Below are 26,839 nucleotides of genomic sequence, written 5' to 3' on the forward strand. Positions count from 1 at the left end.
CTACCGTTTTTTGACGGAATCCGGCAACGAATCCGCATTTTTACACTGAGCATGCCCGGAAGAATATATATATTTTCATTCTCTTCCGCGGTTCCTTCAAATTTCCCCCGCAAGCAACTCCAGCGGATCCGTCGACATAAGTTTCTCACACGACAGAGACTGATCCGTTTTTAATGGCTCTGGCGGATTTAGCTGGCCGTCAAAATACGGAAATGTGAAACAGGCCTAACGGGGGTCACCGATAGTTAGGATTTGCAAAGTGCTTCCAGTAAGCGCGAGTTAGATGCCGATGTCTTGAGTGTTCACCTTCAGACCACCCATCACGCCCTATGCAGGTGGTGATATAACAGAACCCAGGACCCTTTTTTTAGCAGCTTGATATTTATTATCAAAACTTGAGATTGAGCTCTGAATTTTTTTTTCCTCTTTTTATATAGTTACATCCAAGACTGATCACTTACACAAAACATTTTATTTAGAAAAAAAAAAAAAAAAAAATTACAATTTCCTTAAAAACCACTTCAGCCATAGAAGCCTCTAATACTTTTCCAACTTTACAATGTCTCTAAAGTTTGACTATAACACACAGGGCAGTAGGCAAGTACAAGAAGTCAGGGATCTCATGTCTCAAGATTTAGTCAGGAGTTGTGTAAAGAAAGGGGCGGCCATTACAGATCTTGTAAAAAAAATAAACAAAAACCACCTTTACTGACCAAGCATTGCCTCCAGTATCTGAATCTGTTCCTTAGAAAACCAATATTGGCATGAAAGTGTGGTCCTATGAGGCAAGAGGGGGGGATACAATCTGTACTGAAAACAGGCAGCCTTGTACTTGTCGCAAGAGCTCAATTTGTGAAAATGTAACATTTAAAGGGATTGTTCAATACAAAAAAAAAAAAAAAAAATTGGCCAGAAACAGCACCACACATGCCTAGAGGTAGTTTGTGGTATTACAGCTCAGATCAAGTCATAGCACAAATACCAGGAACATCACATGGGCACATAATAGGTTGCTACTAGAAGAAAGCAGCCATGGTTCTCCCAGACAACTCCCTTTAAAATGTGGTTTTCCAGGTTTTTAATATTCTATCCTTAGGATAGATTGGGGGGGGGGGGGGTGTGACAAACTCAAAGTACATCTGCCCATTAACTGAGCAAAGGAGGCACATCGCTCCCGCTTGATGGGAGGGTAGACAGTGACTGATGGCCACACAGGTCTCACAGCTAGAAGATCGCCCCGTGTAATGTAGGTGGTCGCATTGTGACCCGAAGGGTGCCGAGCGAAGCTGGTCAGAGTGATTGTCAGCAGCGTGATGTGTTGTGGCCAAAGTCACCACCCAACCCCAGCCTAAATGTCTTCACAGCTCAATTGAATAGTGTTGCAATACCCAGCTCCGCCACTATGAGATGTATGGAGTAAGTAATGAAGAGGCCATATTGCTCAATGGACTGTTGCGACCCCAGTGGAGTTGGACCCCTACCTACTTAATATTGATACGCATGGGTAACCAATATTAAAATCTCAAACCTCATTAAATTTTCATTAGCCACATCAGTCATAGGATACAACAAAACCCCAGTAATCGACGATCTCCGCCACCCCCTCCTCCCTCCAACTTGAAATCAGACAGTCTGCATTTAATTCATGACTTCATAAAATGCAGCTCATCAGTTCTTTTTGCAGAGCTTCTTCAGGATTGCATGTTGGTGGTAGAGTAGCGTTCACCGCCCTCGACGGCAGTAGCTCCTCCTTCCAGACTCTGCGGCACAGCATGACCAATCCGGCTTTCGTGTCTTGTAGGTTCCAGTTCTTTTGTCGGAGACCTGTTTGGAAGAAGAATAGATCAAAACAGAAGCTTTCGTTAATGGTTCCAGCATTTTTATAGAAAAATCTCATTAATAACAGGAGGAGACTGGCAAGACACGACCGAAATTTGTAAGTTTTCATTATCGTGACGGCCTTTTGTAGGAAGCGGTCATGCAGTATGTCGGTAGATTAAGCTTCTGAAAAGGGGAACAAAGGACAACTACTGTTTTAGTAATCAGATTTTTGGAGAAAAGTTTAGGTGGAGAACCAACTATGTAGACCTCAATTCAATGACCTAAATCTTTGCGGTACAAATACTCCTGTAGGTCATGTAGCGGGTGCCTGTATACACAGGATACTTTGGCTTTAGTAATCAGATTTTTGTAGCGTCTACCGACAACCTCCTGTATTTGTGCCACACATGGGGTCATGGAATGGAGCTTTGATATTGAGATCTGCCAAGTAGATGCTCCACCGAAAGATCTACAAGAATCTGATTACTACATCCACCGTATGTAGACATTATTGAAGACTACTTGGTTAACATCTATATACAGTGGGTGTAGTAATCAGATTTTTGTAGAAAGAAGTTTAGGAAGAGAACCAACAAAGGAGACCTCAAGTCTTAGGTGGCTTCAGCGATCTAAATCCATGTGATACAAATATAGGAGCATTTCTCAGTAAATATATAAATCTGATGACCAAGGCCAAAGTAGTCCATGTCTATGCTTATACCTGCTATATGACTTGCTATTCTCACATCTCACAGATTTAGGTCACTGGAGAGAGCGCGGACTTTGACTTCACCTAATCTACAAAAATTTGATTACATACTATGGGCCATAGAAGTCAGATTTTTGTAGAAAGAAGTTTAGGTGGAGAACCAACCAAGACAAAGTCCAAGCTTGCTTCAGGTGACCCTAATCTATCCAATACAAGTACAGGAGGCGTTAGTAATCAGATTTGTGTAATATTGACATGTTGTGTGGCAACCTCATATTTGGACCACAGAGAATCAGAACCCAGTTGAGCGAGCCAATTCTGAGGTCTCCTTAGTTGGTCCTCCATCTAAACTTCTTTCTACAAAAGCTAGTCGTCAGTAAGAACTGGGCAACTAGATTAAACCCGAGACTAAGAATAGCCATAAACATGACAGCCTTCGGCTTAAAAACTTTGACCTTTCTGTCCATCCCCGGAAGTGTTTGGATATTAGACAATTGGCAAATTCAGCCACTTTGGCTAGTTATGGAAATTATACAAGAATCCACCCACCAATTGTTAGTCTTGGGCTACTCACTTCCATTTGGCACCCCATGATTTCTATGCCAGCCATATACTCACATGAAATAAGTAATTATCGCAGCCACCAGACCTGCCAAAACGAAGAAGGTCAACACGCTAAGAATGGAGGTGATGACAATCATCCCACCGCTTCTTCTACCGGGCCAGGTGTCTATGTTGGTTGAAGATACTCCTAAATTAAAAAAAAAAGAAAAAAAAAAAAAGAAGAGGGGCGGGGTTAAGTAATACCATTCATTGATTGTCAGACCCCTATTAGTAGCAGCTTTCCATGATGGCTAAAAAGAAATCCCTCAGTCTGGAGGTCTCAGCATGTTTAGGTACAGCTCAGTGGATTTGCATGTGAACTGTGTAATACCTCACTTGTCCTGCGGAGGCAGTGTAGGGAAATTGCTCAGATTAGAGATCATGGCCAACTGGAGAGTTAAACTGAGTCAACAGGAGACAACACTTTTTTTTTCTTCTCTCCCCCCCCCGGGCAATGATCATCCCATCGACCATAGAAATAATCATTCCCGATTGTTGCCTGGTGTAAGCAGCCAACATCCGCCAAACAATACTACAACCGTATGAGAGAACTATTGCACAATTTATCTTTTGTACAAAACCCTCTCAATGATTGGAGGTGGTCACTGGTCGTAAGTGAGCATGATTGACTTAGGATTTATTAGCATCAGATCTCGTCGCAAGCAAGTCAGCGATCAAAGATCACATCGATCATAGGGATCTGCCATTACCGCACACAGTGATCTTAATGCTTACCTTGCTTAGTGGTGATTGGAGCCGACCAATCTGACTCGAACAGCAATCCATTACCTGCATCGTAAAATGCATACTTAAACCTAAAAAAAAAAAAAAAACTGTAACAGCGCCACCCTTGTAAGTAGGTAGTGTTTGGTACTGTAACTCAGCCCCATTTACTTGAATTTGTGAATACCTGTAAACCGTGTTGTTGGCAAGAGGTCCATTGCAGTATGCGCTATTGAAGCAGTTCACATTACTGCCCACGCGGTAGACGTATCTCTCAACATCAGCGGTGGTGGGGTTCTCAGCACATTCAGGATTTGCAATAGTATCAGCTACATACGGACCTGTACTTCCACCATTTGTCGTGAAGTAGGTACTGGCCAGCGCTAGTTGCTGGCTCACAGCAGCTTAAAGAAACAAATCGCAACATACTAGTTATATTTTTGCACATGGGGCAGTATTACAGTAGTTATATTCCTGTACATAGGGGCAGTATTATAGTAGTTATATTCCTGTACATAGGGGCAGTATTATAGTAGTTATATTCCTGTACATAGGGGCAGTATTATAGTAGTTATATTCCTGTACATAGGAGCAGTATTATAGTAGTTATATTCTTGTACATAGGAGCAGTATTATAGTAGTTATATTCTTGTACATAGGGGGCAGTGTTATAGTAGTTATATTCTTGTACATAGGAGCAGTATTATAATTCTTATATTCTTGTACATAGGGGGCAGTATTATAGTAGTTATATTCTTGTACATAGGGGGCAGTATTATAGTAGTTATATTCTCGTACATAGGGGGCAGTATTAGTTATATTCTCGTAGATAGGGGCAGTATTATAGTAGTTATATTCTTGTACATAGGGGCAGTATTATAGCAGTTATATTCTCATAGATAGGGGCAGTATTAGGGTATGTGCACACGCTGCGGATTCCGCTGCGTTTCCGCAGCGGTTTTGGCCGCTGCAGACCCGCAGCAGTTTTAGCTGCGGTGTACAGTACCATTCAAATGAATGGTAACAAAAAAAACGCTGTGTAGACGTTGCGGAAAAATCCGCACGGATTTGCTGCGATTTTGAAACCGCAGAAAGAAGTGACATGTCAATTCTTTCTGCGGAATCCGCAGCGGGTTCCTATCTCCACCATTGTGGAGATGTGAATCCGCAGCACCAAACCGCAGATAATCCGCAGGTCTTTTGACCTGCGGTTTTTGCTAAATCCGTGCGGATTGATCCGCAGCGTCTGCACACACCCTTATAGTAGTTATATTCTTGTACATAGGGGCAGTATTATAGTAGTTATATTCTTGTACATAGGGGCAGTATTATAGTAGTTATATTCTTGTACATAGGGGGCAGTATTATAGTAGATATATTCTTGTGCATAGGGGCAGTATTATAGTAGTTATATTCTTGTACATAGGGGGCAGTATTATAGTAGTTATATTCTTGTGCATAGGGGCAGTATTATAGTAGTTATATTCTTGTGCATAGGGGGCAGTATTATAGTAGTTATATTCTTGTACATAGGGGGCAGTATTATAGTAGTTATATTCTTGTACATAGGGGCAGTATTATAGTAGTTATATTCTTGTACATAGGGGCAGTATTATAGTAGTTATATTCTTGTACATAGGGGCAGTATTATAGTAGTTATATTCTTGTACATAGGAGCAGTATTATAGTAGTTATATTCTTGTACATAGAAGCAGTATTATAGTAGTTATATTCTTGTACATTGGGAGCAGTATTATAGTAGTTATATTCTTGTACATTGGAGCAGTATTATAGTAGTTATATTCTTGTACAGAGGGGCAGTATTATAGTAGTTATATTCTTGTACATAGGAGCAGTATTATAGTAGTTATATTCTTGTACATAGGGGCAGTATTATAGCATATGGGTGATGTTAGTAGAGTTAAATCTGACACCAGTATAGTCCGTCATCAGTATATACCGTCCCGCTTGTTTCCTGGACATTTCCATACACAGAATATAAGGCAGCTTTTGCACTTACAGTTCATCACTACGTATAAGGCGACTTTGTCCGCGGTCTTTGTATAGAAGCAGTAGGGCCTCTCTAAGGTGACGGTATTCTGGGTTGGATTGATGTTGCAGACACTGGAGCGGCACAATAAAGGCGCCACGGCGTGAGCTAGAAATTAGAGTGATCATGAATAATTTGCCCACTCAGTTTCAGACTCCATTCAAAACTACAACAAACCTAAAAAGCATTCTACAGAGTCTATCCTGCAGGATCATTTCTTCCTACAAACCTCAGATCGGACTTACACCACCCCCCTGTTAATTTATGGCTGCAAGACCAACATCATCCACCTCTGCCTCCCCGCTCCAAAACAGTTCTCAGACGTAAATAGATGGGACATAGTGTAAAACTGAAGGCTTGTCCAGGATTAGAAAAATAAGACACTTCCTCCAAAACCAGCACCACACCAGTCCACAGGTTGCATATGGTATTGCAGCTCAACCTTACTCACCAATCTGCACATAAAACCCTCCAGGATATTTTTATTTGCCATTTTTCCAGAACAAAAAAAACAAAAAACAAAACTAAGTTTGCAACTTTTTCCAAATTTTGTGCTTTTCATGACACTCACATTCCTCCTAAATTTCACCATCTACATGGATTTATGTAAGAGCTCCACTCCAGAAGGGGTGTAGACAATCTGGACATTTTTTTTGAAGGGGGGGGGGGGGAATCATCTAGTCCAGCTCACAGCTGCAGGGCTCGTTACAGTGTATCACTTTCAGCAGTTTGGACAGAGTCATGTTTAGGTTTCAGTGTAAGCATGAATGTTACCATTCACTGACAGGCAGCAGAGATTGTGAAAGATTAAGAATTATCAAAAAAAAAAAAAAATTTAATTTCTGGGTTTTTTTTTTTGCAACTCTTGCAGGTTGCGATGCCATTCACTTGCTCCATGCTTCATCCAAAGTCGCCCCAATATAAACGTTGATGCATAGCACCAATCTTATCAGTCCACCTGATGATCATCCATCTCCATGCACGCACAAATGTAGCAGAGCCGATTGTGTGATTTGAAGCTGCAGCCAGATCCCAGAGGGTTTCATTAGGCAGGAAATCCAAAGAAGTCCAACATTCCGTTCCAAAGCTGAACAATCCGCTGGGTGCAGCTCAGCTCTGCTACATCTGTATCTACAGAATGAGATCAGGCACCTAAGAAACCCATAAGAGTCACTTACCCAAATCATTCTGCAACAGGGCGACCCCAAAGACAAGCAAACACCTCCAGACCCCCATAACTCACGAGCAGCCACAGGAAACCTGTGTCCAGATCAGCAGCTGAAGTCCTGACTCCACCGCATGGGAAATGTCCTGCAGGTGTGTACTGGCCCACCCACCGCTGCTGGCTCGGCCCATCACCTCCAGCCAATCACAGACTGCCTAAAAAAAAAAGGTGTAGGTGTGACATATCAAAATCTGGGTATCCTAAATGCCAGCAATGCGTTGGGCCTCATTCAGATGTCCGATTTTTACACGTATGGAAAAAAGAAAAAAAAAATGATTTTTTTTTTTTTTTTGGGATGAAAGTTTTCAAAAAGTGGCAAAAGTTTTTTATACTTGGAGGAAAATGAAGAGTTTCTCCACTTTCTCCTTTCTGACGGTCCGGGATGCCGTTGGATTTTTTGTACGTGCCAATTTTGAGTCGACCGTCGGATCACAATCTTCTACGCACCACTCTGTCCACGAAAAATCACGGACATGTGAACGGGGCCCCACAGAGCATCACAGGCCGCACGGAAAACGGATGTGTGAACGAGGTCTGAGGCTGACCGCACATACTTTTTTTGAGGGTGCCAAAAATGCTGAATTCTTTTTTTTAGAGTGTTTATGGAGAGTTCTCTCTTCCAAACGTATTTTTAGTAGAATTTTTTCTTAAAATTTTTCAATTTTTTTTAATTTTATTTCTATTTTTTATAGAATTTTTTTTAAGTTTTTAATTTGTTTTATAGATTTTTTTTAAATTATTTTAAGCTTAATTTTTTTATTTTGTTTTTTTAGCCTTTTGATTTTTTTTTTATAGAATTTTCTAGGATCCGCTTAGAAAAAGTGAAAAATACTAAGAAAAAATAAATATCAAAATTGCATAAATTGCGATTTTGTATAAAACCACACACATATTCTTGTTCTCGCAATACCACCGTCCTGTGAAGTATATGTGTGCTGCGCTCTACCGCATAGTGAGCATACGCATGCGGTAGTAATGGTGCACTATGTGTTCAATCACGGTTTTCCCATGATTTGCCCACATTTCCTATATCTTCCATATACGGCACTGAACAGAGCACCATATGGCGGCACTACTCGCCCTATTCTTAGTCATGTATCACCCACCTACCATTCCACTTCTTTTAGATCCTGAGTTTTGGGTGACATGTACGGTGATTCTTGTTTATTTGATCAGGGCCTTTATCATACAAATGATCGGCTCCTCTCGCATTGTGCTGTGGAGTTTCAGGTGGGCTGGTGGAATGTGGTTCGTCCGGAGGCGGCGGGTCCGTTCCGCTGGTTGTTGTAAAGCATCCAGTTTTTCCGCATCGTTAGAAAAATGTGTTGTCCTTAGTTTACACAGCTTCAAACTTTCCTATACACTCTATTGTGTTAGTAGCTAATGTGAAAAAAAGAAAATAGCGAAAAATAGTTTTTCGTATTTTTTTTTGCTAACTTGATGGAACAGGTCCAAAGTGTAGTTTTGAGAGCATTTCCTTTCTCCTGTTCGAAACCTTAACATTTTGAGGTCACATATTACTAGGCTCATAGTAATCTAAAGAAGACCTACCACCGGATCACCAGGGACATGGAACTGCACCATTAGACCACCAGGGATTAGAAACTGCGCCACTAGACTACCAGGGACTGGAAACTGTGCCACTAGACCAACAGGGACCGGGCACTGCACCACTAGACCACCAGCGACTGGGTACTGCACCGCTAGACCACCAGGGACTGGACACTGCACCACTAGACCACCAGACACGACACTGCATTACTAGGCCACCAGGGACTGGGAACTGCACCACCAGACCACCAGGGACTGGGCACTGCATCACTAGACCACCAGGGACTAGGTACTGCACCGCTAGACCACCAGGGACTGGACACTAGACCTCCAGGGACTGGACACTACACCACTAGACCACAAGGGACTAGGCACTGCACCACTAGACCACCAGAGACTGTGAACTGCACCACTACTCCAGGGACTGGAAACTGCATTACTAGACCACGAGGGACTGGGAACTGCACCACTAGACCACCAGGGACTGGGCACTGCACTACTTTAAAGCCAGGGACTGGGAACTGCACCACCAGGGACTGGGCACTGCACCACTAGACCACCAGGGACTGGGTACTGCACCGCTAGACCACCAAGGGCTGGACACTGCACCACTAGAACACCAGAGACTGGACACTGCATTACTAGGCCACCAGGGACTGAGAACTGCACCACCAGACCACCAGGGACTGGGCACTGCATCACTAGACCACCAGGGACTAGGTACTGCACCGCTAGACCACCAGGGACTGGACACTAGACCTCCAGGGACTGGACACTGCACCACTAGACCTCAAGGGACTGGGCACTGCACCACTAGACCACCAGAGACTGTGAACTGCACCACTACTCCAGGGACTGGACACTGCATTACTAGACCACCAGGGACTGGGAACTGCACCACTAGACCACCAGGGACTGGGCACTGCACTACTAGACCACCAGGGACTGGTCACTGCACTATACCACCAGGGACTGAGCACTGCACCACTAGACCACCAGGGACTGGACACTGCACCACTAAACCACCAGAGACTGGGCATTGCACCACTAGACCACCAGGCACTGGGCACTGCACCACTAGACCATCAGAGACTGGGCACTACACCACTAGAACACCATGGCCTGGGTATTGCATCACTAGACCACAAGGGACTTGGCACTGCTCCACTAGACCACCAGAGACTGGGTACTGCACCACTAGACCACCAGGAACTGGGCACTGCACTACTAGACCACCAGGGACTGGATATGGTTCTACGACCTCGCAAGGTAAAAGACATTGCACAGAGTAGCCATGGCCTGAATCTTAGGCTGTGTGCACACGCTGCGGATTTTGCTGCGGTTCCGCAGCGGTTTTGGCCGCTGCGGACCCGCAGCAGTTTCTGCTGCGGTGTACAGTACCATGATTCCCTATGGGAATCAAAAACCGCAGTGCAGACGGTACGGAATTTTCCGCGCGGATTATGTGTGGTTTTCAATCCGCAGAAAGAATTGACATGTCAATTCTTTCTGCGGATTCTCCTGCGGTTTGCCATCTCCTCCATTGAGGAGATGAAAAACCGCAGGGCAAAACCGCAGAGCAATCCGCAGGTAAAACCGCAGGTATTTTGACCTGCGGTTTCACCTGCGGATTTTACAAAATCCGCGCGGATGAATCCGCACCTAATCCGCAGCGTGTGCACACAGCCTAAAGGACACTGGGTTAAGGTAAGGACAATAATCCTGTACTGGACATTACATGATTGGACCACCAGGGCTTTATACTGCATTATCAGGGATCGCTAGAACAGTGACACTAAACTATTGGCTCAGCAGGGTCTTGATGCTTCACCACTGGGTCACAGAGTACTGGGTGGTAAACTAGTGGGACATAGTTACCTGAATTTTTCACCACTGGGTCAGGAGTTACCATGACTCCTAAGAACAGACATTAAAATACAGGGTTGACTAAAGACACTAAACCTCTGGATCACCAGGGTCTTGATGCTTCACCAATGAGTTACAGTGTATTGGGGTACCAGGCTCTAAATACAGCACAACTGCGTCACAGAGAACTACAGTAGATATCTCCTCTGGGCCACCAGGAGTTTTATATTGCATGATGAGAGCATATTAGGATACTAAAGGGTAGACTAGAAGTGACATTAAACCAATGGGTTACAGGGTCATGGTGGCGCACCATCGGGTCACAAAATACTGACTCATGGGACACCAGGGACTATATCCTGCACCCCTGGGTCACAAACTATTAGACTAGTGTGGCATCAGGAACTATATCCTGCACTCCTGAGTGCAAAGTATTGGATTAGTGGGACACCAGTAATTATATTTTGCACCCCCAGGTCAAAGATAGCTGGACATTTCACTCCAGTGTCACACAGTTCTGGAAATTTCACCCCTGGGTTACAGAGTACTGAGTCAACTTGGTATCCAATGCTATACCACTGGGACACAGTGTTTTCAATATAACATTACGGGGTCACTAGGGTTTCTATGGGGCAATATATCTAGATCTCTAGCACCTCTTAGATCCCACACTGAGCCACGAGTAAGGTGGTGGTGGGGTGATAAGCGGCTGTCTCTTCTGTAGCCGCATATCTTAGGCAAAGAGTTCAGTTGGCGAATATCACGTGCACCTCAGTACAACTAGGATGTCTTCTCTAGTCCTATTTCGGGCTCTGACCAGAGACCAGACCTGAGATAAGTGACTCCTTACTCCTATATCAGATTTGTGCTGAGATTCCATCTCTTTACCTGCAACATTCTTACAATTGTTTCTATTCAATGAATGTAGCAGAGCCTGTTCCTGCATGATATGCTGAGAATGTGACCCATTCCTAACCGCACTGAGAATTCAGTGTATTCATCTGTGTGCTTCCCGGGTCTGGGGACTCTCATCTGCTGTGGTCACATGTGTAAAAACAGGTGATATAGGAAAAAACACCACAATGGTCTCCCATAAACATGCTAGATAATAATAAGCCCCGCAATGGCAGAAATTATAGGACAGTCATGTTCCCCTCTACTCATTACACCATCTGCAAAAATCACCAAGTCCAGCAGGCCGTTATCCTATGTACAAGAATATAATTACTATAATACTGCCCCTATATACAAGAATATAACATATAATACTGCCCCCTATGTACAAGAATATAACTACTATAATACTGCTCCTATGTACAAGAATATAACTACTATAATACTACCCCTATATACAAGAATATAACTACTATAATACTGCCCCCTATGTACAAGAATATAACTACTATAATACTGCTCCTATGTACAAGAATATAACTACTATAATACTGCCCCTATGTACAAGATTATAACTACTATAATACTGCTCCTATGTACAAGAATATAACTAATATAATACTGCTCTTATGTACAAGAATATAACTACTATAATACTGCCCCTATGTACAAGAATATAACTACTATAATACTGCCCCTATGTACAAGAATATAACTAATATAATACTGCTCCTATGTAGAAGAATATAACTACTATAATACTGCCCCCTATGTACAAGAATATAACTAATATAATACTGCTCCTATGTACAAGAATATAACTACTATAATACTGCCCCCTATGTACAAGACTATAATACTATAATACTGCTCCTATGTACAAGAATATAACTACTATAATACTGCCTCCAATGCACAAGAATATAACTACTATAATACTGCCCCCTATGTACAACAATATAACTACTATAATACTGCCCCTATATACAAGAATATAACTACTATAATACTACCCCTATGTACAAGAATATAACTACTATAATACTGCCCCCATGTACAAGAATATAACTACTATAATACTGCTCCTATGTACAAGAATATAACTACTATAATACTGCCCCCTATGTACAAGAATATAACTACTATAATACTGCCCCTATGTACAAGAATATAACTACTATAATACTGCTCCTATGTACAAGAATATAACTACTATAATACTACCCCTATGTACAAGAATATAACTACTATAATACTGCTCCTATGTACAAGAATATAACTACTATAATACTGCCTCCTATGTACAAGAATATAACTACTATAATACTGCCCCCTATGTACAAGAATATAACTACTATAATACTGTCCCCTATGTACAAGAATATAACTACTATAATACTGCCCCTATGTACAAGAATATAACTACTATAATACTGCTCCTATGTACAAGAATATAACTACTATAATACTGCTCTTATGTACAAGAATATAACTACTATAATACTGCCCCCTATGTACAAGAATATAACTACTATAATACTGCTCCCTATGTACAAGAATATAACTACTATAATACTGCCCCTATGTACAAAAATATAGCTACTATAATACTGCCCCTATGTACAAGAATATGACTACTATAATACTGCTCCTATGTACAAGAATATAACTACTATAATACAGCTCCTATGTACAAGAATATAACTACTATAATACAGCTCCTATGAACAAGAATATAACTACTATAATACTGCCCCCTATGTACAAGAATATAGCTACTATAATACTGCCTCCTATGTACAAGAATATAGCTACTATAATACTGCCTCCTATGTACAAGAATATAACTACTATAATACTGCTCCTATGTACAAGAATATAACTGCTATAATACTGCTCCCTATGCACAAGAATATAACTACTATAATACTACCCCTATGTACAAGAATATAAGAATTATAATACTGCTCCTATGTACAAGAATATAACTACTATAATACTGCCCCTATGTACAAGAATATAACTACTATAATACTGCTCCTATGTACAAGAATATAACTACTGTAATACTGCCCTTATGTACAAGAATATAACTACTATAATACTGCCCCCATGTACAAGAATATAATTACTATAATACTGCACCCTATGTACAAGAATATAACTACTATAATACTGCCCCCATGTAAAAGAATATAACTACTATAATACTGACTCCTATGTACAAGAATATGACTACTATAATACTGACCCCTATGTACAAGAATATAACTACTATAATACTGCCCCCTATGTACAAGAATATAACTACTATAATACTGCCCCCTATGTACAAGAATATACTATAATACTGCTCCCTATGTACAAGAATATAACTACTATAATACTGCTCCTATGTACAAGAATATAACTACTATAATACTGCCCCTATGTACAAGAATATAACTCCTATAATACTGCTCCTATGTACAAGAATATAACTACTGTAATACTGCCCTTATGTACAAGAATATAACTACTATAATACTGCCCCCATGTACAAGAATATAATTACTATAATACTGCACCCTATGTACAAGAATATAACTACTATAATACTGCCCCTATGTACAAGAATATAACTATTATAATACTGCCCCCATGTACAGGAATATAGTTACAATAATACTGCCCCCTATGTACAAGAATATAACTACTATAATACTGCCCCTATGTACAAGAATATAACTACTATAATACTGCCCCCTATGTACAAGAATATAACTACTATAATACTGCCCCTATGTACTAGAATATAGCTACTATAATACTGCCCCTATGTACAAGAATATAACTACTATAATACTGCCCTCTATGTACAAGAATATAACTACTATAATACTGCCCCCTATGTACAAGAATATAACTACTATAATACTGCTCCTATGTACAAGAATATAACTACTATAATACTGATCCCTATGTACAAGAATATAACTACTATAATACTGCCTCCTATGTACAAGACTATAACTACTATAATACTGCCCCTATGTACAAGAATATAACTACTATAATACTGCTCCTATATACAAGAATATAACTACTATAATACTGCCCCCTAAGTACAAAAATATAACTACTATAATACTGCCCCCTATGTACAAGAATATAACTACTATAATACTGCTTCCTATACACAAGACTATACTATAATACTGCTCCTATATACAAGAATATAACTACTATAATACTGCCCCCCTATGTACAAGAATATAACTACTATAATACTGCCCCCTATGTACAAGAATATAACTACTATAATACTGCCCCTATGTACAAGAATATAACTACTATAATACTGCCCCTATGTACAAGAATATAACTACTATAATACTGCTCCCTATGTACAAGAATATAACTACTATAATACTGCTCCCTATGTACAAGAATATAACTACTATAATACTGCCCCCTATGTACAAGAATATAACTACTATAATACTGCCCCTATGTACAAAAATATAACTACTATAATACTGCCCCTATGTACAAGAATATAACTACTATAACCCTGCTCCTATCTACAAGAATATAACTACTATAATACTGCCCCTCTGTACAAGAATATAACTACTATAATACTGCCTCCTATGTACAAGAATATATCTACTATAATACTGCCCCCCTATGTACAAGAATATAACTACTATAATACTGCCCCTATGTACAAGAATATAACTTCTATAATACTGCTCCTATGTACAAGAATATAACTTCTATAATACTGCCCCTATGTACAAGAATATAACTACTATAATACTGCCCCTATGTACAAGAATATGACTACTATAATACTGACCCCTATGTACAAGAATATAACTGCTATAATACTGCTCCCTATGTACAAGAATATAACTACTATAATACTACCCCTATGTACAAGAATATAACTACTATAATACTGCCCCCTATGTACAAGAATATAACTACTATAATACTGCTCCCTATGTACAAGAATATGACTACTATAATACTACCCCTATGTACAAGAACATAACTACTATAATACTGCCCCCTATGTACAAGAATATAACTACTATAATACTGCCCCCTATGTACAAGAATATAACTAGTATAATACTGCTCCCTATGTACAAGAATATAACTACTATAATACTGCCCCCTATGTACAAGTATATAACTACTATAATACTGCCCCCTATGTACAAGAATATAACTACTATAATACTGCCCCCTATGTACAAGAATATAACTACTATAATACTGCTCCCTATGTACAAGAATATAACTACTATAATACTGCTCCTATGTACAAGAATATAACTACTATAATAGTGCCCCTATGTACAAGAATATAACTACTACAATACTGCTCCTATGTACAAGAATATAACTACTGTAATACTGCCCTTATGTACAAGAATATAACTACTGTAATACTGCCCCCATGTACAAGAATATAATTACTATAATACTGCACCCTATGTACAAGAATATAACTACTATAATACTGCCCCTATGTACAAGAATATAACTACTATAATACTGCCCCCTATGTACAAGAATATAACTACTATAATACTGCTCCTATGTACAAGAATATAACTAATACTGCCCCCTATGTACAAGAATATAACTACTATAATACTGCCCCTATGTACAAGAATATAACTACTATAATACTGCTCCTATGTACAAGAATATAACTACTATAATACTACCCCTATGTACAAGAATATAACTACTATAATACTGCTCCTATGTACAAGAATATAACTACTATAATACTGCCTCCTATGTACAAGAATATAACTACTATAATACTGCCCCCTATGTACAAGAATATAACTACTATAATACTGTCCCCTATGTACAAGAATATAACTACTATAATACTGCCCCTATGTACAAGAATATAACTACTATAATACTGCTCCTATGTACAAGAATATAACTACTATAATACTGCTCTTATGTACAAGAATATAACTACTATAATACTGCCCCCTATGTACAAGAATATAACTACTATAATACTGCTCCCTATGTACAAGAATATAACTACTATAATACTGCCCCTATGTACAAAAATATAGCTACTATAATACTGCCCCTATGTACAAGAATATGACTACTATAATACTGCTCCTATGTACAAGAATATAACTACTATAATACAGCTCCTATGTACAAGAATATAACTACTATAATACAGCTCCTATGAACAAGAATATAACTACTATAATACTGCTCCTATGTACAAGAATATAACTACTGTAATACTGCCCTTATGTACAAGAATATAACTACTATAATACTGCCCCCATGTACAAGAATATAATTACTATAATACTGCACCCTATGTACAAGAATATAACTACTATAATACTGCCCCCATGTAAAAGAATATAATTACTATAATACTGACTCCTATGTACAAGAATATGACTACTATAATACTGACCCCTATGTACAAGAATATAACTACTATAATACTGCCCCCTATGTACAAGAATATAACTACTATAATTCTGCCCCCTATGTACAAGAATATACTATAATACTGCTCCCTATGTACAAGAATATAACTACTATAATACTGCTCCTATGTACAAGAATATAACTACTATAATACTGCCCCTATGTACAAGAATATAACTCCTATAATACTGCTCCTATGTACAAGAATATAACTACTGTAATACTGCCCTTATGTACAAGAATATAACTACTATAATACTGCCCCCATGTACAAGAATATAATTACTATAATACTGCACCCTATGTACAAGAATATAACTACTATAATACTGCCCCCATGTAAAAGAATATAACTACTATAATACTGACTCCTATGTACAAGAATATGACTACTATAATACTGACCCCTATGTACAAGAATATAACTACTATAATACTGCCACCTATGTACAAGAATATAACTACTATAATTCTGCCCCCTATGTACAAGAATATACTATAATACTGCTCCCTATGTACAAGAATATAACTACTATAATACTGCTCCTATGTACAAGAATATAACTACTATAATACTGCCCCTATGTACAAGAATATAACTCCTATAATACTGCTCCTATGTACAAGAATATAACTACTGTAATACTGCCCTTATGTACAAGAATATAACTACTATAATACTGCCCCCATGTACAAGAATATAATTACTATAATACTGCACCCTATGTACAAGAATATAACTACTATAATACTGCCCCTATGTACAAGAATATAACTATTATAATACTGCCCCCATGTACAGGAATATAGTTACAATAATACTGCCCCCTATGTACAAGAATATAACTACTATAATACTGCCCCTATGTACAAGAATATAACTACTATAATACTGCCCCCTATGTACAAGAATATAACTACTATAATACTGCCCCTATGTACTAGAATATAGCTACTATAATACTGCCCCCTATGTACAAGAATATAACTACTATAATACTGCCCCCTATGTACAAGAATATAACTACTATAATACTGCCCCCTATGTACAAGAATATAACTACTATAATACTGCTCCTATGTACAAGAATATAACTACTATAATACTGATCCCTATGTACAAGAATATAACTACTATAATACTGCCTCCTATGTACAAGACTATAACTACTATAATACTGCCCCTATGTACAAGAATATAACTACTATAATACTGCTCCTATATACAAGAATATAACTACTATAATACTGCCCCCTAAGTACAAAAATATAACTACTATAATACTGCCCCCTATGTACAAGAATATAACTACTATAATACTGCTTCCTATACACAAGACTATACTATAATACTGCTCCTATATACAAGAATATAACTACTATAATACTGCCCCCCTATGTACAAGAATATAACTACTATAATACTGCCCCCTATGTACAAGAATATAACTACTATAATACTGCCCCTATGTACAAGAATATAACTACTATAATACTGCCCCTATGTACAAGAATATAACTACTATAATACTGCTCCCTATGTACAAGAATATAACTACTATAATACTGCTCCCTATGTACAAGAATATAACTACTATAATACTGCCCCCTATGTACAAGAATATAACTACTATAATACTGCCCCTATGTACAAAAATATAACTACTATAATACTGCCCCTATGTACAAGAATATAACTACTATAACCCTGCTCCTATCTACAAGAATATAACTACTATAATACTGCCCCTCTGTACAAGAATATAACTACTATAATACTGCCTCCTATGTACAAGAATATATCTACTATAATACTGCCCCCCTATGTACAAGAATATAACTACTATAATACTGCTCCTATGTACAAGAATATATCTACTATAATACTGCCCCTATGTACAAGAATATAACTACTATAATACTGCCCCTATGTACAAGAATATAACTTCTATAATACTGCTCCTATGTACAAGAATATAACTTCTATAATACTGCCCCCATGTACAAGAATATAACTACTATAATACTGCCCCTATGTACAAGAATATGACTACTATAATACTGACCCCTATGTACAAGAATATAACTGCTATAATACTGCTCCCTATGTACAAGAATATAACTACTATAATACTACCCCTATGTACAAGAATATAACTACTATAATACTGCCCCCTATGTACAAGAATATAACTACTATAATACTGCTCCCTATGTACAAGAATATGACTACTATAATACTACCCCTATGTACAAGAACATAACTACTATAATACTGCCCCCTATGTACAAGAATATAACTACTATAATACTGCCCCCTATGTACAAGAATATAACTAGTATAATACTGCTCCCTATGTACAAGAATATAACTACTATAATACTGCCCCCTATGTACAAGTATATAACTACTATAATACTGCCCCCTATGTACAAGAATATAACTACTATAATACTGCCCCCTATGTACAAGAATATAACTACTATAATACTGCTCCCTATGTACAAGAATATAACTACTATAATACTGCTCCTATGTACAAGAATATAACTACTATAATACTGCCCCTATGTACAAGAATATAACTACTACAATACTGCTCCTATGTACAAGAATATAACTACTGTAATACTGCCCTTATGTACAAGAATATAACTACTGTAATACTGCCCCTATGTACAAGAATATAACTACTGTAATACTGCCCCCATGTACAAGAATATAATTACTATAATACTGCACCCTATGTACAAGAATATAACTACTATAATACTGCCCCTATGTACAAGAATATAACTACTATAATACTGCCCCCTATGTACAAGAATATAACTACTATAATACTGCTCCTATGTACAAGAATATAACTACTATAATACTGCCCCCTATGTACAAGAATATAACTACTATAATACTGCCCCTATGTACAAGAATATAACTACTATAATACTGCTCCTATGTACAAGAATATAACTACTATAATACTACCCCTATGTACAAGAATATAACTACTATAATACTGCTCCTATGTACAAGAATATAACTACTATAATACTGCCTCCTATGTACAAGAATATAACTACTATAATACTGCCCCCTATGTACAAGAATATAACTACTATAATACTGTCCCCTATGTACAAGAATATAACTACTATAATACTGCCCCTATGTACAAGAATATAACTACTATAATACTGCTCCTATGTACAAGAATATAACTACTATAATACTGCTCTTATGTACAAGAATATAACTACTATAATACTGCCCCCTATGTACAAGAATATAACTACTATAATACTGCTCCCTATGTACAAGAATATAACTACTATAATACTGCCCCTATGTACAAAAATATAGCTACTATAATACTGCCCCTATGTACAAGAATATGACTACTATAATACTGCTCCTATGTACAAGAATATAACTACTATAATACAGCTCCTATGTACAAGAATATAACTACTATAATACAGCTCCTATGAACAAGAATATAACTACTATAATACTGCTCCTATGTACAAGAATATAACTACTGTAATACTGCCCTTATGTACAAGAATATAACTACTATAATACTGCCCCCATGTACAAGAATATAATTACTATAATACTGCACCCTATGTACAAGAATATAACTACTATAATACTGCCCCCATGTAAAAGAATATAATTACTATAATACTGACTCCTATGTACAAGAATATGACTACTATAATACTGACCCCTATGTACAAGAATATAACTACTATAATACTGCCCCCTATGTACAAGAATATAACTACTATAATTCTGCCCCCTATGTACAAGAATATACTATAATACTGCTCCCTATGTACAAGAATATAACTACTATAATACTGCTCCTATGTACAAGAATATAACTACTATAATACTGCCCCTATGTACAAGAATATAACTCCTATAATACTGCTCCTATGTACAAGAATATAACTACTGTAATACTGCCCTTATGTACAAGAATATAACTACTATAATACTGCCCCCATGTACAAGAATATAATTACTATAATACTGCACCCTATGTACAAGAATATAACTACTATAATACTGCCCCCATGTAAAAGAATATAACTACTATAATACTGACTCCTATGTACAAGAATATGACTACTATAATACTGACCCCTATGTACAAGAATATAACTACTATAATACTGCCACCTATGTACAAGAATATAACTACTATAATTCTGCCCCCTATGTACAAGAATATACTATAATACTGCTCCCTATGTACAAGAATATAACTACTATAATACTGCTCCTATGTACAAGAATATAACTACTATAATACTGCCCCTATGTACAAGAATATAACTCCTATAATACTGCTCCTATGTACAAGAATATAACTACTGTAATACTGCCCTTATGTACAAGAATATAACTACTATAATACTGCCCCCATGTACAAGAATATAATTACTATAATACTGCACCCTATGTACAAGAATATAACTACTATAATACTGCCCCTATGTACAAGAATATAACTATTATAATACTGCCCCCATGTACAGGAATATAGTTACAATAATACTGCCCCCTATGTACAAGAATATAACTACTATAATACTGCCCCTATGTACAAGAATATAACTACTATAATACTGCCCCCTATGTACAAGAATATAACTACTATAATACTGCCCCTATGTACTAGAATATAGCTACTATAATACTGCCCCCTATGTACAAGAATATAACTACTATAATACTGCCCCCTATGTACAAGAATATAACTACTATAATACTGCCCCCTATGTACAAGAATATAACTACTATAATACTGCTCCTATGTACAAGAATATAACTACTATAATACTGATCCCTATGTACAAGAATATAACTACTATAATACTGCCTCCTATGTACAAGACTATAACTACTATAATACTGCCCCTATGTACAAGAATATAACTACTATAATACTGCTCCTATATACAAGAATATAACTACTATAATACTGCCCCCTAAGTACAAAAATATAACTACTATAATACTGCCCCCTATGTACAAGAATATAACTACTATAATACTGCTTCCTATACACAAGACTATACTATAATACTGCTCCTATATACAAGAATATAACTACTATAATACTGCCCCCCTATGTACAAGAATATAACTACTATAATACTGCCCCCTATGTACAAGAATATAACTACTATAATACTGCCCCTATGTACAAGAATATAACTACTATAATACTGCCCCTATGTACAAGAATATAACTACTATAATACTGCTCCCTATGTACAAGAATATAACTACTGTAATACTGCTCCCTATGTACAAGAATATAACTACTATAATACTGCCCCCTATGTACAAGAATATAACTACTATAATACTGCCCCTATGTACAAAAATATAACTACTATAATACTGCCCCTATGTACAAGAATATAACTACTATAACCCTGCTCCTATCTACAAGAATATAACTACTATAATACTGCCCCTCTGTACAAGAATATAACTACTATAATACTGCCTCCTATGTACAAGAATATATCTACTATAATACTGCCCCCCTATGTACAAGAATATAACTACTATAATACTGCTATGTACAAGAATATATCTACTATAATACTGCCCCTATGTACAAGAATATAACTACTATAATACTGCCCCTATGTACAAGAATATAACTTCTATAATACTGCTCCTATGTACAAGAATATAACTTCTATAATACTGCCCCCATGTACAAGAATATAACTACTATAATACTGCCCCTATGTACAAGAATATGACTACTATAATACTGACCCCTATGTACAAGAATATAACTGCTATAATACTGCTCCCTATGTACAAGAATGTAACTACTATAATACTACCCCTATGTACAAGAATATAACTACTATAATACTGCCCCCTATGTACAAGAATATAACTACTATAATACTGCCCCCTATGTACAAGAATATAACTAGTATAATACTGCTCCCTATGTACAAGAATATAACTACTATAATACTGCCCCCTATGTACAAGTATATAACTACTATAATACTGCCCCCTATGTACAAGAATATAACTACTATAATACTGCCCCCTATGTACAAGAATATAACTACTATAATACTGCTCCCTATGTACAAGAATATAACTACTATAATACTGCTCCTATGTACAAGAATATAACTACTATAATACTGCCCCTATGTACAAGAATATAACTACTACAATACTGCTCCTATGTACAAGAATATAACTACTGTAATACTGCCCTTATGTACAAGAATATAACTACTATAATACTGCCCCCATGTACAAGAATATAATTACTATAATACTGCACCCTATGTACAAGAATATAACTACTATAATACTGCCCCTATGTACAAGAATATAACTACTATAATACTGCCCCCTATGTACAAGAATATAACTACTATAATACTGCCCCTATGTACTAGAATATAGCTACTATAATACTGCCCCTTATGTACAAGAATATAACTACTATAATACTGCCCCCTATGTACAAGAATATAACTAATACTGCCCCTATGTACAAGAATATACTATAATACTGCCCCTATGTACAAGACTATAACTACTATAATACTGCCCCCTATGTACAAGAATATAACTACTATAATACTGCCTCCTATGTACAAGACTATAACTACTATAATACTGCCCCTATGTACAAGAATATAACTACTATAATACTGCTCCTATATACAAGAATATAACTACTATAATACTGCCCCCTAAGTACAAAAATATAACTACTATAATACTGCCCCCTATGTACAAGAATATAACTACTATAATACTGCTCCCTATACACAAGACTATAACTACTATAATACTGCCCCCCTATGTACAAGAATATAACTACTATAATACTGCCCCCTATGTACAAGAATATAACTACTATAATACTGCCCATATGTACAAGAATATAACTACTATAATACTGCCCCTATGTACATGAATATAACTACTATAATACTGCTCCCTATGTACAAGAATATAACTACTATAATACTGCTCCCTATGTACAAGAATATAACTACTATAATACTGCCCCCTATGTACAAGAATATAACTACTATAATACTGCCCCTATGTACAAGAATATAACTACTATAACCCTGCTCCTATGTACAAGAATATAACTACTATAATACTGCCCCTCTGTACAAGAATATAACTACTATAATACTGCCCCCTATGTACAAGAATATATCTACTATAATACTGCCCCCTATGTACAAGAATATAACTACTATAATACTGCTCCTATGTACAAGAATATATCTACTATAATACTGCCCCTATGTACAAGAATATAACTACTATAATACTGCCCCTATGTACAAGAATATAACTACTATAATACTGCCCCCTATGTACAAGAATATAACTACTATAATACTGCCCCCCTATGTACTGCCGCTGTCTATGGGATGGGGGTCGCATACTGCAGCTGTCTATGGGATGGAGGCTGCGTTCTGCCGCCGTCTATGGGATGTAGGCCGCGTCCTGCCGCTGTCTATGGGATGGGGGTCGCGTCCTGCCGCTGTCTATGGGATGGAGGTCGCATCCTGCCGCTGTCTATGGGATGGAGGCCGCGTCCTGCCGCTGTCTATGGGATGGGGGCCGCGTCCTGCCGCTGCCTATGGGATGGAGGCCACGTCCTGCCGCTGTCTATGGGATAGGGGCCGCGTCCTGCCGCTGTCTATGGGATGGAGGCCAAGTCCTGCCGCTGTCTATGGGATAGGGGCCGCGTCCTGCCGCTTTCTATGGGATGGAAGCCGCGTCCTGCCGCTTCCTATGGGATAGGGGCCGCGTCCTGCCGCTGTCTATGGGATGGAGCCCGCGTCCTGCCGCTGTCTATGGGATGGGGGCCGCGTCCTGCCGCTGTCTATGGGATGGGGGCCGCGTCCTGCCGCTGTCTATGGGATAGGGGCCGCGTCCTGCCGCTGTCTATGGGATGGGGGCCGCGTCCTGCCGCTTTCTATGGGATGGAAGCCACGTCCTGCCGCTGTCTATGGGATGGGGGCCGCGTAATGCCGCTGTCTATGGGATGGGGGCCATGTCCTGCTGCTGTCTATGGGATGGAGGCCGTGTCCTGTTGCTGTCTATGGGATGGGGGCTGCGTCTTGCTGCTGTCTATGAGATGGAGGCCGTGTCCTGTTGCTGTCTATGGGATGGGGGCTGCGTCCTGTTGCTGTCTATGGGATGGGGGCTGCGTCCTGTTGCTGTCTATGGGATGGGGGCCGTGTCCTGCCGCTGTCCATGGGATGGAGGCCGCGTCCTGTTGCTGTCTATGGGATGGAGGCCGTGTCCTGTTGCTGTCTATGGGATGGAGGCCGTGTCCTGTTGCTGTCTATGGGATGGGGGCTGCGTCTTGCTGCTGTCTATGAGATGGAGGCCGTGTCCTGTTGCTGTCTATGGGATGGGGGCCGTGTCCTGTTGCTGTCTATGGGATGGAGGCCGTGTCCTGTTGCTGTCTATGGGATGGGGGCTGCGTCCTGTTGCTGTCTATGGGATGGAGGCCGTGTCCTGTTGCTGTCTATGGGATGGGGGCTGCGTCTTGCTGCTGTCTATGAGATGGAGGCCGTGTCCTGTTGCTGTCTATGGGATGGGGGCTGCGTCCTGTTGCTGTCTATGGGATGGGGGCTGCGTCCTGTTGCTGTCTATGGGATGGGGGCCGTGTCCTGCCGCTGTCCATGGGATGGAGGCCGCGTCCTGTTGCTGTCTATGGGATGGGGGCCGTGTCCTGCCGCTGTCCATGGGATGGAGGCCGCGTCCTGCCGCTGTCCATGGGATGGAGGCCGCGTCCTGTTGCTGTCTATGGGATGGGGGCCGTGACCAATTTCACAAATGAAAGGAGACAACGGTCACATGTGACCCTCAGGTCGTCCCTTGATTGCCAGGACCCCTCAGTGTACTCCTCGCCTCTGTTCACACTGGTCATTATAGCCTCTCGTCTTCCTCGTCTGTTAAAGGAGCGATTCCAAAAACTTTTTTTTTTTTCAAAAAGCAGCGCCACCCCTGTCCTCAGGCTTGTTGCGGTATTGCAAGTGAGATCCATTCACTTTAATAGAGCAGAGCTGCAATACCAGAAACATCCTGATGACAGGGGTGGCGCTGTTTTTTTTTTGTTTTTTTTTGGGGGGGGGGGGGGGGAGACATTTTTTCTATTCTCAGCCCAGTGCGACAACCAACCCAGCCACCATTATATAACCCACCGAGGTTGTCAGGAAAGCCTGAGCTGATGAACACATCTCCGGATAGGGGCGATCTAGACTGGGGGGACATTTGATGGGTTTTAGACCCGTAAACATTTTTTTCTGTGATATCTGTGGCGGATTTCACACGTTTTAAAGCCGACGGGAAAAATCAGCAGCGAAACTTACATTTTCCACATGCAGATTTTGCTGCTGATTTGCACGAGTGTCCGATTTTTCCGCGCCGTGTGGTCGTGCCCCCATAGAGAAAGGCAGCCATATTAGGATTGTCAGGCTTGGTTTCGTGCATGATAGGAATCCTGGCCCCTGAGACACAGACGCGGGGCCGCACCCAGCAGCAACGATGATGCATTCAGGTCACACACATTCCGGGGGATCGTGTCTGCGGCGCACATGTCACCTAATACATTCAATGTCCCTTTAAACCACAGCGACAGGTGATTGGCTGTTGAATGCCCGTCCCATGCCCCTCTCGATGCACTGATTGGATAGGTGTCACTACCACGCCCGCTGTCATTCTTTCCCTGCTTCCTATTGGTTGTTTATTCCCACAGACTCGCCGCTTACTTGTAATTTCTCCTCGAGCTGATTGGATGTCTCTCGTTTGGTTCCGCCCCTGTCTGGTCTATCCGGCCGCTGATTGGCTGTGTCTCCATAA

The 26,839-nt window shown here is 39.2% G+C and overlaps 1 protein-coding gene across 1 annotated transcript; it reads right to left on the reverse strand.

Moving 5' to 3' along the window:
• Positions 1-453: 453 nt before the first annotated feature.
• Positions 454-7,243, reverse strand: UPK3A (uroplakin 3A). Its single transcript, XM_073567670.1, has 6 exons — positions 7,085-7,243; positions 5,877-6,014; positions 4,044-4,260; positions 3,869-3,948; positions 3,149-3,281; positions 454-1,824 (listed from the first exon to the last, which is right to left on the reverse strand). The coding sequence occupies exons 1-6, from the start codon at positions 7,140-7,142 to the stop codon at positions 1,692-1,694; spliced, it is 759 nt and encodes a 252-aa protein (XP_073423771.1). The 5' UTR covers positions 7,143-7,243; the 3' UTR covers positions 454-1,691.
• Positions 7,244-26,839: the final 19,596 nt, after the last annotated feature.

The sequence above is a fragment of the Dendrobates tinctorius genome, unplaced genomic scaffold (genome assembly GCF_039654945.1).
Source record: "Dendrobates tinctorius isolate UK_male_01 unplaced genomic scaffold, ASM3965494v1 ptg000020l, whole genome shotgun sequence".
NCBI classification, from domain to species: Eukaryota; Metazoa; Chordata; class Amphibia; order Anura; family Dendrobatidae; genus Dendrobates; species Dendrobates tinctorius.

Coding starts and splice junctions, on each gene's coding strand:
- UPK3A (XM_073567670.1), bottom strand. CDS start 7,142: ATGGGGGTCTGGAGGTGTTTGCTTGTCTTTGGGGTCGCCCTGTTGCAG. Junction 4,261..5,876: donor CTTATACGTAGTGATGAACT/GTAAGTGCAAAA, acceptor TGTTTCTTTAAG/CTGCTGTGAGCCAGCAACTA. Junction 3,282..3,868: donor TCCAATCACCACTAAGCAAG/GTAAGCATTAAG, acceptor TTTTTAATTTAG/GAGTATCTTCAACCAACATA.